Here is a 16,114-nt window from a genome sequence, read left to right as displayed (position 1 = left end):
TGTGATCTCGAAAGACCCCCCCCCCCCCCCCCAAGCTCTGCCTGTGTTAGTCGTTGGATCGGACGCACCATCAAGATTGAGCTTTTAGTTCTGTGGTGGTGGGGGTGCCCAAGCGATGCGTTGAATACTTTTAGCACTTTTGATAGCGGGGATGTATTTAAGGTAGTATATTTGGGTTGCTATAGAGATGAGGGAGAAGATGTGGACTGGGAGGTTAGTGTTGTCGTAGACATTGCAATTTCGTGTTCGCCATAGTTGCCATAGAATGACAGGTATGAGTATGGAGGAGGGTAGAGAGATGTGAGTGGTGAGGTGAATTAATTTAGTGGAAATGCACTGAAGGTGCAACCATGTTAAAAATCTTGGGAGGTGATTGGTATATTTAAATGCTGTCATTAGCATTTGTACAGAAGAGGAAGATATGCGGGATATCTTCAAATTGTTGGTGACATATTTTACAGGTAGTATCTAAAGGTATATTCCTATTGGCGAGCATGGAGGGTGTGGGTAGTTTGGCATGAACTATGAGCCATAGGAAGTATTGAATTTTTGGTAAGGTGGTCAGTTTCCATAACCAGGAATATTTGGATTGGTTAAATGATGGAGAAGTGTTTTTTTAAGATTTGATGGTAGGCAGAGGAGGTTGAGAAGAATCCAGTTGGAGTATGAGTCCAAAATGGTTGCTCGACAGTTTGAGGGGAGTCATGAAGTGGTGTGTTAGTGATAAGGTTGATTACATGTGGGGGTAAGATGAAGGATAAAGAAGATCGATCCCATGTATTGTTTCTGATAATGTGGGTGAGTGGTGAAAAAGTTTTATGGTGTGGTAAAGGCCCTTGAATGAGTTGGCGAAGGGAAGTGTGTGGAGAAATCCAATGGTCATGCCACATGAATGGCATGTCCTGTTGCAATATTCCAGCTTGTACCTTGGCGACTGTCATGACCCCAATTTTCCTTCGTATGATGTCGCAAAGATACCTAGTCTCTAAGACTAGGTAAGACTAACAATTTGCGGAATAACTGAATAATAAACTGAACTTCAATCTTAACACATGATATATAAATAAAAGCTGCGATTTAATAATTACAACTCCCAAAACCCGATAGAAATAAGTCACAAGTTTCTAAGAGAAAATGCTAAGTGTCTCTATAAATCAAAGTCTAAAGAGAATAAGGAAAATAACAAAATAAGGATAGAGGGGGACTCCGAGGTGTGCGGACGCTGGCATATATACCTTGAAGTCTCTACGTGCGGTCCAACTCACTAGTATCTGGTCTAGTAGGAAGAACCTGAATTTGCAGAAAAGGATGTGCAGAAGTGTAGTATGAGTACACCACAACGGTACCCAATAAGTGCCAAGCCTAACCTCAGTAGAGTAGTGACGAGGTCAGGTCAGGGCCCTACTGGTTTAAAAGATAAGCAAGGCAGAAGATATAATAATATTTTGAAATGACTGAGATTTTAACAACGAGAAGTTTCAGAAAATAACAGCATTTTGAAATGACTGAGATTTTAACAACGAGAAGTTTCAGTAAATAACAGCACAACAAATAGAGGTAAACACAGGGGCGCTCCCGAGGTATCGTCTCGTAACCCAAACATAAATGCTCAACAGGGGGATCTCCCGAGGTACCGCCTCGTAGTCCCAAAAGTAAATATGCAAGATAGGGGGATCTCCCGAGGTACCGCCTCGTAGTCCCAAAATAAATATACAAGAGAAGGGGAATCTCCCGAGGTACCGCCTCGTAGTCCCAAAGTAAATATGCAAGACATGGGGATCTCCCGAGGTATCGCCTCGTAGTCCCAAAGTAAATATGCAACTCTTAAATTATGGAACCACGAATTTACGGCAAGGAATCCTACAGTTAAAGACCGAATACAATAATCAAGAAAATAGGTAATTCAACTAAGCATGTTGCACAAATTTCAAGTAAGGTTAAGACACGTAGACATTTGATACTAGGCTAAACATGACAGTTACACATGCTAAGGCAACTCAGTTAAGGAATTTAAAAGAAATCTACTCATCAAAAACCCGAATTTTCACAATTAGCCCGTGTACGCACTCGTCATCTCGCGTACACGGTGCTCACATATAACAAATTATTATAACAGTACCAAATCTTAAGGGGGTTTCCCCTCCACAAGGTTAGACAAGTCACTTACCTCAAATCTCGCTCAATCAATCGATAAGGATGTCTTTTCCTCGATTTTTCGACTCCGAATGGCGCAAATCTAGCCAAAATAAATTACATAACATGAATACAACTGCAAAAAACTAATTTAAATCATAAATCTATGACTTTAGCAAAGAATCAAAAAATCGCCCCAAAAAGTCGACCAGGGCCCATGTCTCGGAATCGGGTAAAAGTCATAAATTACGAACACCCATTCGATATCGAGTTCACACATACCAAAACTACCAAAATCCGACACCAAGTCGCCACTCAAATCCCCAAATTAAACTCTCTAAATCTCTAGCCTCAAACTACCAATTTCTACCTTAAACACACACAATCTAGGTGGGAAAATTAATAGGGAAACAAGATTATTGATCAAAAATGAGTACAAGAGAGTTACCTCAAGAAATCCCTCAAAACTGCTCTCAAAAATCGCCAAAACCCGAGCTCAAAATGTTTAAAATGAGGCAAAATCGCGAACCCTTGTATTTAAGTGTTCTGCCCAGCACTTCTGCTTTTGCGGATACTTAGCCGCATCTGCACGTCGCAGAAGCGTCAACATACCCGCATCTGCGGCTTGCTCATGTGGTCAACTCTTCCACACCTGTGGAACTTCCGTTTCTGCAGTCCTAAATCCGCTTCTGCGAGACGAAGGTCGCTTCTGCGGAGCCCCCATGCCAGGTCCCTTCTACTTCTGTGCTGCCTCCAGATCGCAGATGCGGAACTTCCCTCGCACTTGCGACCTCTTCCCACACTGCTCCAGCCCGCTTCTGCGATCAACGCACCGCTTCTGCGGGTTCGCACAAAGTAAGGAACGAGTGAAAGAAGAGAATAATGAGAGTAATAGCAGTAATGAGGTCCGTTAAAAGGGATTAGGGAAGGGATTTATATAGTGATAAATTAGGATGAACAAACAAGAAAAATAATCAATTAAACATAAATCAGGAAAGAAAATATTGCATGCAATCTGTAATAGGACTAGTAAAAGAAAAATCGGAATCCAAACCCTAGTTTGATTCGAACTTAAGGCAAATCATTCACAAGCCCAATAATGGCGGAATCAACAGGGATATATCATATACAAGAGAGATTTTCTTTTCTCTAGTGCATAGAGCCACAATAGCATCCAGAATCATAGAATCAAAGCCGGATCTGGCTTTCCATAAGTTAAATGGTAACGAAAGTTACCATAAAACAAGTAATAGTAACAAGAACACGTAAGTAAACACGTGTATGGACGCGTATAAGGAAGGGATAAGCAGAGATCTCCATGGTCGGCTAGGGTTTAACATGAGAGTGGAGATGAGAGAGTGCAGGGGCGGCTGGGTGATGAAAATGAGATTAGAGTTAGAGGGGAGGGATATGTGGAAAAGGGTAAGTTTATTAGGGGCCATTGATCATTTGGGATCAACGGCCAAGATAGGAAGGGGAGCGGGGTGGGTCGTTCAAATGGGTACCGACTGGGTCAAATTAGAGGGTTCTTTGGCTTGGGATCTTGGTGTTGGGCTAATGATTTGGGCCAGATTTGGTCTGAGATTAGCCTTATGTTGGGGCTATAAATTAAATATGCAAAAGTTATTTAAAATAATTTATAAAAAGTAATTTATAAGTAATAAAAATATTACTTACGCAGTAAAATGATTGAAAATAATAGCTTAACATTAAAAAATATATTAAAAAATGCTATTTTTAACAAATAATGTAATAAAAATATAATTATGCATGAATATATGCTATTATTGTAAAATTATGTAAATAGCTTAAAAATTCAAATATACTTACATAAAATGAAGTAAAATATTCTGAAACATATATGTTGATGCAAATAATAACTTTGGGTGATTAAATCATCACAATTTTTTAAAGGGGTAATTAATAAATATTCAAGTAATTTAAATGCAAGAAAATTAATTTTAAAGCTCTAAAAGTTATGAAAAATTATAAAAATACTTGTATAAATCTTGTAAACTAAATAATGATGCAAAATGATATTTTGAAAGTATATATACTATTTAAAAATTATGAGGGCAAAATTGAGTATCAACAACTGCCCCTCTTTACCCGGAAAAGAGATATCGCGTAAAGAAAATGATGACAAATTTTGTCCGAATTGAGTGAGGAATGATGTATTTTGAAAACAATGGGGGCCGAACCCTGGTTCTTGAGTTGCCTACATATCCCTGAGGTTATGGAAATCAAGTCGTGTGTAGGTCTGGATCCAACGGCGAACGAAACCGATGAAATTGTTATAAGAGTGGTCGTATGTTTCGGGAATGTTCTTTTGGGTAGGATAGTGTCGTAGGTAACGGGTATTTTAGGTGGGGGTCATGAATGCGAAATTGGACGTTACAAATGTATCTGGCAAATATTTGAACGGTTATAGAACAAAGGGTAATCAATTGTTGATCATCGGTTACATTTGAGATAGTCAGGGATGTGAACGGAAACCGGAGCAAAAATTGCTCCTATTTGTAGAACAGTTACCTCCTGAGTCACCTGCAATAAAGAGAATATATATATATATATATATATATATATATATATATATATATATATATATATATATATATATATATATATGTTATTGCGAAAATTTAAACATGATTCAAATTCCCTTCGAACCATGAGGGTTGTCTTCGGACCATGAGGATGATGTCCTTAGACCATGACGTCCTAGGCCATGAAGCATATAATAAGGTATTCGTAGGCCATGAAACGGTGTCCTTGGGCTATGAGGATGATGCCTCTGGACTATGACGCCTTTGAATAATGATGTGCAGTTTTGAGAGATCCTTAGGCCATGAAATGGTGTCTTTAGACTATGAGGATGGTGCCTTTGGACTATGATGCCTTCAGACAATGCGACGATGTTTCTGCCCATGAAATGCAAAGATGTGGCGATATCAATTGTTTGATATAGAAAATAGGTGATGCTTAGTCATATGCGAGGATGAGACAAGACAAGGCTTAGTCTTGTATGAGATGAGGGCAGTGTTTAACCCTTATGCGAAGAAAAGAGACAATGCTTAGTCTGGCAAGGAAAGGCAATGCTTAGACTTATGCAATATAGAGGCAATGCTTAATCTCATGCAAGGAATGGAGACAGTGTTTAGTCTCATGCAAAGAAAGACAGTGCTTAGCTTTATGCCATGTGGAGGAAATGCTTAGCCTCATGCAAGGAATGGAGATAGTGTTTAGTCTCATGCAAAGAAAGGCAGTGCTTAGCCTTATGCAATGTGGAGGCAATGCTTAGCCTCATGCAAGGAATGGAGACAGTGTTTAGTCTCATGCAAAGAAAGGCAGTGCTTAGCCTTATGCAATGTGGAGGCAATGCTTAGCCTCATTCAAGGAATTGAGATAATGTTTAGTCTCATGCAAAGAAAGGCAATGCTTAGCCTTATGCAATAATGGAGGCAATGCTTAGCTACATACAAGGAATGAAGACAGTGTTTAATCTCATGCAAAGGAAGGAAGTGCTTAACCTTATGCAATGATGAGAGCAACGCTTAGGCATATGCGAGAGAAAGCAATGACTAAGTGTGAGAGGATAAAACATTTCTTAGCTTGAAGTGTTTGCATTTGGCAATTCTTGTTGTTTGTGAAGATAGTGATCTTATTGTATGTATATATTTGTGGGCGTTCCTGTTATGTTCATTGTACTGCATCTAAAGAAAAATCGTGAGTTTTGCGGGGGAATGGTTGGTTCATTCTCTCGATTTCCTTGCTTTGCCTTTTGCCTTGAGGCCCTGCTTGAGTTACCTTGGGTAACATCTGGCTTCCATAGAAACAAATTTTCGAAAAACATGCATGTATTTGACAAATTATTTTAAAAAATGTAGTTGTTTAAAATATTTAGATGAACTGGTGACTGTGACACATTTTGAGATGTTGTAACCTCCTTGCTTTAGAATTTTAAGGGTCCTCCTCAAAATTCTGTCCTAGTTTAAATGCCTACTTCCGGCAACACATTCCTTGGAGGTTCCAAACGTGATGAGATCGGGCAAACTCGAGATCTTGCCCCAGTTTCTAACTATTGGGAAAATGAAGATTTTATGACCAAACCCACATGGTTGCCTACGTATCCTCTCTTAAACGGGAATCAAGTCAAGCGTAGTTCAGTTACCTCAAATGGAAAGAGTGCAAACATAATCTTAAATATAGTATCTCTTATTTGCGTCTGAATTGATAGGTTTTGGCCAAATCTCTCCATCCATCTTTGCAAGTATAAGTGCTTCTCCTGTCAATACCCGGTGAACCATGTAAGGGCCTTGCCAGTTGGATGAGAATTTCCCTTTTGCCTCATTTTGATGTGGGAAGATTCGCTTTAGCACTAACTGCCCTGGCGTGAATTGCCTCTTCCTGACCTTTTTATTGAAAGCTCTTGCCATTCTATTCTGGTGGAGTTGACCATGACATATTGTGTTCATTCTTTTCCCATCAATGAGAGCTAGTTGGTCATGCCAGCTTCGTACCCATTCTGCATCGCTGAGCTCAGCTTCTTGTATGATTTTTAAAGAAGGAATTTCCACTTCGGCGGGAATAACGGCTTTAGTACCGTAAACCAGTAGATACGGAGTTGCCCCAGTTGATGTACGAACTGTGGTACGATACCTAAGTAAAACAAATGGTAGCTTCTCGTGCCATTGTTTGTAATTGTCTACCATTTTCCTCAATATCTTCTTGATGTTCTTGTTGGCGGCTTCTATGGCTCTGTTCATTTGCGGTCTGTATGTTGTAGAGTTCCGGTGTTTGATCTTGAATGTCTCACACATGGCTTTCATCAAATCACTGTTGAGATTGTCGGCATTGTAAGTAATAATTCACTCCGGTACCCCAAATCGACAAACGATGCGGTCCCAAAAAAAGTCTGTTACAACCTTCTTAGTTACCGCTTTATAAGATGCGGCTTCAACCCATTTTGTGAAGTAGTCTATGGCCACCAGAATGAACCTATGTCCATTTGAAGCAGCGGGTTCGACTGGTCCGATGACATCTATACCCCAAGCAGAGAAAGGCCAGGGTGAACTTGTTGCATTAAGCTCATTGGGTGGTACTCGTATCATGTCAGCATGTATCTGGCATTGGTGACACTTTTGAACGTACTTGATACAGTCTGTTTCCATAGTCATCCAGAAATATCCTGCTCTTAGTATCTTCTTGGCCAAAACAAAATCATTCATGTGGGGTTCGCAGGTTCCAGCATGTATTTCTTCGAGCAATCTGGATGCTTCCTTAGCATCGACACACCGCAGTAATCCCAGGTCAGGAGTCCTTCTATACAAAATTCCTCCACTTTGAAAGAAATGGTTAGCTAATCTGCTAAGCGTGCGCTTCTGAGTGTGGGTAGAACTCTTTGGGTATTCTCCTTTTTCCAAGTACTTCTTGATGTCATGGAACCACGAGTTTCCGTCAATCTCATCTTCAACATGAGCACAATAAGCTGGTTGTTTATGAATTCCTATTGGGATAGGATCGATGAAATTTCTGGGTGTTGTATCATGGAAGACAAAGTGGCTAATGCATCTGCAAACTCATTCTGAATCCTTGGAACATGTTTGAATTCTATCTTTGTGAACTTCTTGATCAGCTCTTGTACACAGTACAAATATGGCAATATTTTGGTGTTCTCCGTAGCCCATTCCCCTAGAACCTGGTGCACCAAAAGATCTGTATCTTTGATTACCAGTAGTTCCTAGACGTTTATGTTAATGGCCAATCTGAGTGCCAGGATGCAGGCCTCATATTTCATCATGTTGTTGGTGCATGAAAACCTGAGTTTTGTGGATACCGGATAGTGTTGACCGGTTTCTGATACTAAGACAGCTCTGATGCCTACTCCTTTGAAGTTTGCTGCTCCGTCGAAGAACATCCTCCAACCATCATATGCCTCAGTGATATCTTCTCCTACGAATGACACCTCCTCGTCGAGAAAATACATTTTCAATGGTTCGTATTCTCTATCTACGGGATTTTTTGCCAATGCTTTCCCTTTGACGGCCTTTTGAGTTACGTAGACGATGTCAAACTCACTCAACAATATTTTCCAGTTTGCTAACTTACCCGTAGGCATGGGTTTCTGAAAGATGTATTTTAGTGGATCCATCTTTGATATGAGATATGTAGTGTATGCATGCACAGAAATAATATCTCAACTTTTGAGCTACCCATGTCAAAGCACAGCAGGTGCGTTCCAATAAAGAGTACCGGGCCTCAAAAGGCGTGAACTTCTTGCTTAGATAATATATCACTTGTTCCTTTCTTCCAGTTTCATCATGTTGTCCCAAAATGCAACCGAAAGCCCCATCTAACACGGACAAATATATCAGCAGAGGCCTCCCCGGTTCTAGTGGGACCAGTGTCACTCGAACTCGGGGAACGCGACCGACACTCAACCGAGTGAACCCCGTCAAGCAAGACTGTTAGATACTTTCTACCCAAACTCACTTATGAATACAGAGAATACATATTTTCGTTAATTATATGATAATTAGACCATGTATACAATACACATTCATTACCATTAGTTACTTCATTTTAAGGTCTCAAATTACACACATGTGTTTCATGGTCTGAAGTAGAACAGGTAATTCAAACACAACATAACATTATTTGACTTTCCCAACACCAATATACAACCTACACTATATCTACGGAGCCTCTAATAGATACAGAAGAGTACTATGATAATGTCGGCAATAAGTCCCCGGCTATACCTCAAACGCAATACCCAAAGAACAAAAGATACATGACCCCGAAATGAGTGGGGCTCACCAAGTCAGCTGGGAAGAGGATGTACTGCTATCACTGATCAATGTCTCCTACTATGGAACCACCTGCATCCATTAAAGATGCAGCGCCCCCGACAAAAAAGGATGTTAGTGCATGTCGAATATTACTATTATGAAAACCAAAACATCTATTCAAGAACTTCAAAATACAACATGAATATGATGAATTATGGTAACAATCATAGGGCTTAGATAGCCATAAAAGTTAAACAGATTTGTTAAGAACTTCCAATAACATTTACAAATTTCCAGTCGGGGATTCTCTACAACTACCTTTACACAGAGCGGCTTTGCTGCCTTATCCCAATACATGCGGCTGGAGGTGAAATCACAATACTAGAACTTTATACAAAGCGGTCCCGCCGCCTCACCCCAATGTACGCAGGTGAAGGTGTATTCCACAATACCAAGACTCTACACAAAGCGGCCTTGCCGCCTCACCCCAATATATTTGGGTGGAGGTGTATTCCATAATACTAAAACTCTAAACAAAGCGGCCTTGCCGCCTCACCCCAGTATATGCGGGTGGAGGTGTAATCCCAACCCCAATCTCTACACAATGTAACATCATAATTTTCATTTGAAATATGACTTGAAGTTATAATATTTAGATATGCAATCCATGCTTTGAACACGTTCTCACAATAGTAACACAACACAACAATAACATTTGGAACACGTACGGAACATATATCTCTTGTCTCAAAGCTTATTCGGAATAATCGAATCATGGTGAAAAACTTGAAACTTACAAGAATAGTGTGGGGTTCAATTTTTAAAGGAAGAATTTAGCCAACATACCTCAAATTTGTCCTTTAACGATACTACAACGATCGACTATACTAAGCAACTTCAATATACAAAAACAACATCCAAGGACCAATATTAGTAACAAATTTCATAATTTAGGCCATTTATGCATTTTATCAAACACCTAGTAGGCATGAATCTCTACACCTCTTAACCATAGAATTAGTTCATCCAACTACTATCATTTATCAATAATTTATCCCACAATCATTCTTAAACAATTTATAACTTCCAACATCACATACATGACCATCCATCCATACCCAACCAACAAAATTTCATCAAATAATCACCTTTCAATCTCTATAATGGTTATGCATTTAAATTGGAAACTTATGGATTTCAATCACCATACTATAAGTTCCAATACTTAATTCATACTCATATTCCCATAATATATCCATGCATATAAGTCTAAGGGTGCAGGATTACCTTTTGGAAGAAATCTTGCAAAACCCTCCTTTGAGTTCTTGAAGAAATTTCTTGCAAATCTATGTATTTTTTGGAGGATTGAGTTAGTTTTGGGGTGGAATTGATGGAATGATATGCCAAATTAGTAGGGATTACTCACCTTGAAGATGGGGGGAGTTGGAAGTCTTGAGATAGTGGAGGAAAACCCCAAAGTTCGGCCAAGAGAAATGGAAAAAAATGAACCCCAAAATGAGTATATAATATTTCGGGCACCACAGGTGGCGTGGGGTGTTGCCTGTGGTGCTGGTTCCATAACATCAAGATTCTCGGTGCCAGGGATAGTGCCCCATGCTACCCTGGGCACTGGCGATGGGAAATCATTTCTATTTTTCCCGAAAATGGGCATAACTCGCTCATACGATGTCCGAATTTCACGATTCGTTTTGCTATGGCTTTGTAATTTCCATAAGGATCTAATGCTTTAATCAAAACTGAATTTGGAGCTCATTTGCTTAATGTTATACCACTTATACTCGCAGAAACGACGTCAAAACATCCTAGAAATATCCAAATTAAATTTTGCACATACGCCAGAGTCCAAAATCACCATCATGACCTAACAGAATCATCAAAAATCCATTCCGAGGTCAAATACAAAAACAAACTCAAACTTGGTCATAATACATCATATGAAGCTACTCAAGACTTGAATAATTAAAAGGAGCATAAATGTTCAAAATGACAACCCGGATCGTTACAACCAGAACGAGCAATTTAGATAAATACTCCTTGATTTTGTCGAAAGCCTTCTGGCATTCTTCAATCCAACTTGTTGAAGCATCTTTCCTTAGCATTCTGAAGATTGGCTCACATATCACGGTTGATTGTGCTATGAAGCGGCTGATGTAATTGAGGTGCCCTAAAAATCTCATCACCTCTTTCTTATTCTTTGGAAGTGGCAAGCCCTGGATAGCTTTGACTTTTGATGGGTCTAACTCAATCCCTTGGCGACTGACGATGAATCCTAAAAACTTTCCAGCAGGGACTTCGAAGGCACATTTTGCAGGATTCAACTTCAAATTGTATTTTCGAAGCCGGTCGAAAAATTTCTTCAAGTTTGCTATGTGATCTGAACTCCTTTTAGATTTGATTATAAAGTCATCCACGTACACCTCTATTTCCTTATGTATCATGTCGTGGAAGATGGTTGTCATGGCTCTCATGTAGGTGGCTCCAGCGTTCTTCAAACCAAATGGCATCATTTTGTAACAGTATATTCCCCATGGTATGATGAAAACCAAATGGCATCATTTTGTAACAGTATATTCCCCATGGTATGATGAAGGCTATCTTTTCGGCATCCTCTTCATCCATCCAGATCTGATGGTATCCTGCGAAGCAATCCACGAAGGATTGGAGCTCATGCTTGGCACATTTGTTAATCAATATGTGTATGTTGGGCAACGGAAAATCATCTTTGGGACTTGCTTTGTTCAGGTCTCGATAATCAACACATACTTTAACGTTCCCATCTTACTTCGGAACTGGCTGATGGTAGGCTATAACTATGTATTTTGGACACTATTTGCACTCTAATTCACTGCACTTTACTGATGTTTGAGAGTTAAATGGTAAGAAATTGATTTGACCGAGTGCTTTATGCTTTGCAGGAGCAATTCCGGGCTACAATGAGGTTAGGGAGCATTTTGAGCTAATATGGAGCGTTGAAGGCTAAGTAAAAGCTTATGGAGTAAATTGGGAGTTTGTTCGAAGATCAAAGGAGGTTCGCGCACTTAAAAAGAAGAACGAAAAAAGAGCAAAAAATTTCCCAGGTGCGCGGCCACGCACTGGGTCGCACAAGTCAAGTAGAAATTGTCCAATATGCATGGCCAGATGCGTGGTCACCGGCCCAGATGCGCGGCCGCGCACGTACTTCTAAGAGAATATTTCCTAGGGCTAAAATTATAATTTCGGGGAGACTTTCCTTGACCTATATGAAGCCCAACTCGTCTAAAAAGAGGGTATCTTGGATTTTAGGAGAACTTTGGAGGGAGAAGAAGCATGGAATCAACGGGGAAGCGAGATACTTGATCCCATTCACTCAATCCGAAAGTTTGGTTGGATTTGGGAATTGTAATGTCTTCTTGTTCTTCTAATACTCTTGTTTTGAATACTTTCTTTGTTATGCAGTAATTCTCCTCAGGGTTGTTGATGGATGTTATGAATTGATTATTATTTTGGGTTTTACTCTATGTTAATTGCTCAACCTTACTGAATGAGTTATTAATTGAATTTCAAGGTTTATTGTAGTTTTACTTTAATCGAAAGAGAAGTTTGCTGCTATTTGCTTTGTACCATCTTAATTGGGTTGATTTTATGCCTCTTCTAGGTAATCGAAAGAGCTTAAGCAGGTATCAATTTACCCAGTTCAGAAGAATAACTGAGAGGTGTTCTCCGGAAGATCATTCATTCACTATTTTTGTGCATACATTCATTAGGCATGTTATTGGGTTAACGAAAGAAATTTATTCGGAAGAAGAATTGAAATACCTGAAGTAGCCTTATCATCTGTTGAAGTCGAAAGAATCAATAGAAGCTAAGATTGAATTTAGCATAGAGTTACACAGGGGGGCTAGTTGATCACATATCTTGTCATCACCCTTGCCTCTCTCATTGATATTCCTTTGTTATTACTAATCATTCGGGTATCACCAGTTTCTTATAGCTGATAATCTTAGTTTATTTGTAGTCAATAATAACATAAATCAAAAGGTTGATTATCCTGGATAATGTTAAGCTGAAGAATTAATAGAACATTATTGAAACCAATCCATGCGGAGATGATTTGATACTATATTATCTTTGACTAGTGAGCCTAAGTTTATACGCCATTTTTGCGTTCGTCAAATTTTGGCGCCGTTGCCGGGGATTGGTGATTAATAGTGTTTCAATTAGTTTTCAGTGCTAATTCAGGAATTACTTTATTTCATTTTCTTTTTTTATGCTCTTCTCATCTGTGTGCATGCAACAGGTTAAGTTCAGCGGTGTATGACTCGATCCTCTTTAAAGGACTTGGTGCCATACGACCCATAGTTAGACAAACACCTGAGGCAGTTGAAAAGAGAGAAAGGAGCGAGTGGATTATTGTTGGGTCAGCCTTCAACTTAGAATAAAATGGTGAACAACGAAGAGATAGTAGATCTAGCTTCTAGAGAGGTGTCTTAGCAACAAGAAGCACGATTAGCGGCTGAAGCGGCCCGCAGAATTGCTGATAAAAAGGTTGATGGAGATCGAAGACTCAATCCCAACCGAATTATCGAGGATGCCTTTGAAAATGTAGGCCCTGGGCCTGGGCGATCACTGAGAGATTATGCTAGACCAGTGTACAACCAACAACAGTCTAGTATGAGTCCCCCACCCATCGATGCTAACAATTTTGAACTCAAATAGGGAGTCATCCAGACCTTTCAGAATAATTGCATTTTCAGAGGCAAACCCAATGAAGATCCCAACAACCATCTGATGGAATTTGATGAAATTATGAACACGTTCTGCTACAATGGAGCATCACATCACAGTATATATCTCAGAGCATTCTCGTTCTCGCTGAAGGATGATGAAAAGCAGTGGCTGAGAAGTTTTCCTACAGGGTCAATCCATACGTGGGAGAAGATGACTACCAAGTTTTTGGAAAAATATTTCTCGGTTGCTAAGACGGGAAGGATGAGGAAGGAGATTCATAGTTTTAGCCAAAGCGAAGGAGAAATAGTGTTCGAAGCATGGGAAAGATTTAAGGAGCTGATACGGAGGTGCCCTCACAACGGAATGGAGCAATGGATGCAACTTCAGGACTTTTGGGACGGTTTAAACCCGTCATCAAGGAGATTGCTAAATAGTGCAGTTGCAGGCCCTCTGATGAAGAAAACTCCGGAAGAATTATTACTCTCTTGAATGAATTATCTGAAGATGCAGATCAATGGTCCACAGACTAAGGGGATCGGAGAAAATCAGCAGGGGTGCATCAAGTAGAATCATCTTTAGCAATGCAGGCCCAAATTGCAACAATGGCTAAGGACATCAAGCAGTTGATTATGCCAAGGTGCAAATTCAACCACAGGTGGGTTATGATATCTATGGGATGGGACACCCTACACATGAGTGTCAAGCTACAGTTGAGGAGGTCAACGCTGTAGGAAATTTTAATAGAGGAAACTAACAAGGTGGAAATAACTTTAATGCTATGGGTCAAAGATAATTCAATTCTTTAGTTTGTGGCAGAGAGTTTTAGAAGACTCACGGTTATTAAGGTCACTGCTTAACAAAGCGATCTTGATAGCCACTGACGTACTAAGGAGTTATGTATTGGAGCTTACCTGTTTGCTCTTATGGTAAAGACATCCAGGTTTTTTGTGAAGTTCATCTAATGAGAGCTTGAACTCATGGCAGCAAAATAATCTCAGACCCCAGGGTCGGGGACTACCAGGTTTTCAGAACCAGCAGAGGTAACAATACTAGCCACCATAGCCAAATCAATCAAATATGAAAGATCTCATTAAGGCATTCATTAACAAAACGGATGAAAAATTTGAGACTCAGGGCACGGTTATCCGAAACTTAGAAAGGAAAATGGGACATATTGCAAATTTGTTGTCTGAGAGGGCTCCTGGGACTCTCCCATCCGACACTGAAAAGAACCCGAAGGAAACAATCAAAGATGTATCTATGAGAAGCGGAAAAGTATTGATTGACCCAATTGTGAAGGCTAAATCGGAAGTGGTCAACAAGAACTCTGAGACACCAGTAGAGGAAAAGAATGAAGAGCAAAAGAGCTAGAATAGTGGGGTACAAAAAGAAATTGAAGAAAGTAGACATGTGCCAGCTCTACCATTCCCTAAAAAGATGAAGCGGGAGAAACTTGACAAGTGTTTTGGGTGATTATTGGAGATGCTCAAATAACTTTATGTGATCATCCCTTTCACAGAGGTACTCACTCAGATGCCCGCTTATGCAAAGTTCTTGAAGGAAATCCTATCTAGCAAGAGAAAATTAGAGGAGACAATAGTGGTCAAGTTAAATGTCTATTGCAGTGCTATATTGCAGAACAAAATTCCCCAAAAGTGTGGGGACCCAGGAAGCTTCACCATACCATGCTCATTGGGGAGTGAAAATTTTGACAAGGCCCCATGTGATTTAGGTGCGTCTATAAATCTAATGCCTTTGTCTGTATTCAGGAAACTGGAAGGTGAACTTGGAGTGATTAAATTGATACCAGTGTCCCTACAACTAGCCGACCAGACCACCATTCTACCTGAGGGAATCATTGAAGATTTTCTAGTGCGGGTGGACAAGTTTGTATTCCCCGTCGATTTTATTATGGTGGATATGGAGGTGAAAAAGGAGGCCACTATGGTGGAAATCGCACAGCAACAAAGGTCATGGAAGCTGGTTTCTTTTGGCCTACTCTGTACAAAGATGCAAGGGCATATGTAGCTGCATGTGACAAGTGTCAGAGAGAAGGTAATATTACCAAGAGGGATGAAATGCCGCTCAACTCCATTCTGGTATGTGAAATCTTTTACGTTTTGGGCCTTGACTTCATGGGTCTGTTCCCAATGTCGCATTCTCATGAGTATATCCTAGTAGCTGTTGACTACGTCTCTAAATGGGTCGAAGCAATCCCTACTAGGACCAATGATGCTCGGGTGGTGTGTGAGTTCTTTCAGAAAAACATCTTTACCCATTTTGGGACACCTCGAGTGATTATCAGTGACAATGGGTCACACTTTGTGAATAAGCAGTTTGCTGCACTAATATCCAAGTATGGGGTCACATACAAAATAAGAACCCCGTACCATACCCAAACTAGTGGGCAATAAGAAGTGGCTAACCGGGAACTAAAACAAATTCTTGAAAATATGGTTAGT

At 40.0% G+C, this 16,114-nt stretch overlaps 1 protein-coding gene across 1 annotated transcript; it reads left to right on the top strand.

The window, feature by feature from the left end:
* Positions 1–15,185: 15,185 nt before the first annotated feature.
* On the top strand, positions 15,186–15,680 carry LOC107804185 (uncharacterized). The gene has a single exon (XM_016628029.2). It carries the CDS (start codon positions 15,186–15,188, stop codon positions 15,678–15,680), a length of 495 nt encoding a protein of 164 aa, XP_016483515.2.
* Positions 15,681–16,114: the final 434 nt, after the last annotated feature.

Source organism: Nicotiana tabacum, chromosome 2 (genome assembly GCF_000715075.1).
Source record: "Nicotiana tabacum cultivar K326 chromosome 2, ASM71507v2, whole genome shotgun sequence".
NCBI classification, from domain to species: domain Eukaryota; kingdom Viridiplantae; phylum Streptophyta; class Magnoliopsida; order Solanales; family Solanaceae; genus Nicotiana; species Nicotiana tabacum.
The sequence above is the reverse complement of the archived record's forward strand: the minus strand, read 5'-3'. Positions and strand labels throughout refer to the sequence as shown.

Excerpts from the sequence above, each read along its gene's own strand:
- LOC107804185 (XM_016628029.2), top strand. The coding sequence starts at position 15,186 with ATGCCCGCTTATGCAAAGTTCTTGAAGGAAATCCTATCTAGCAAGAGA.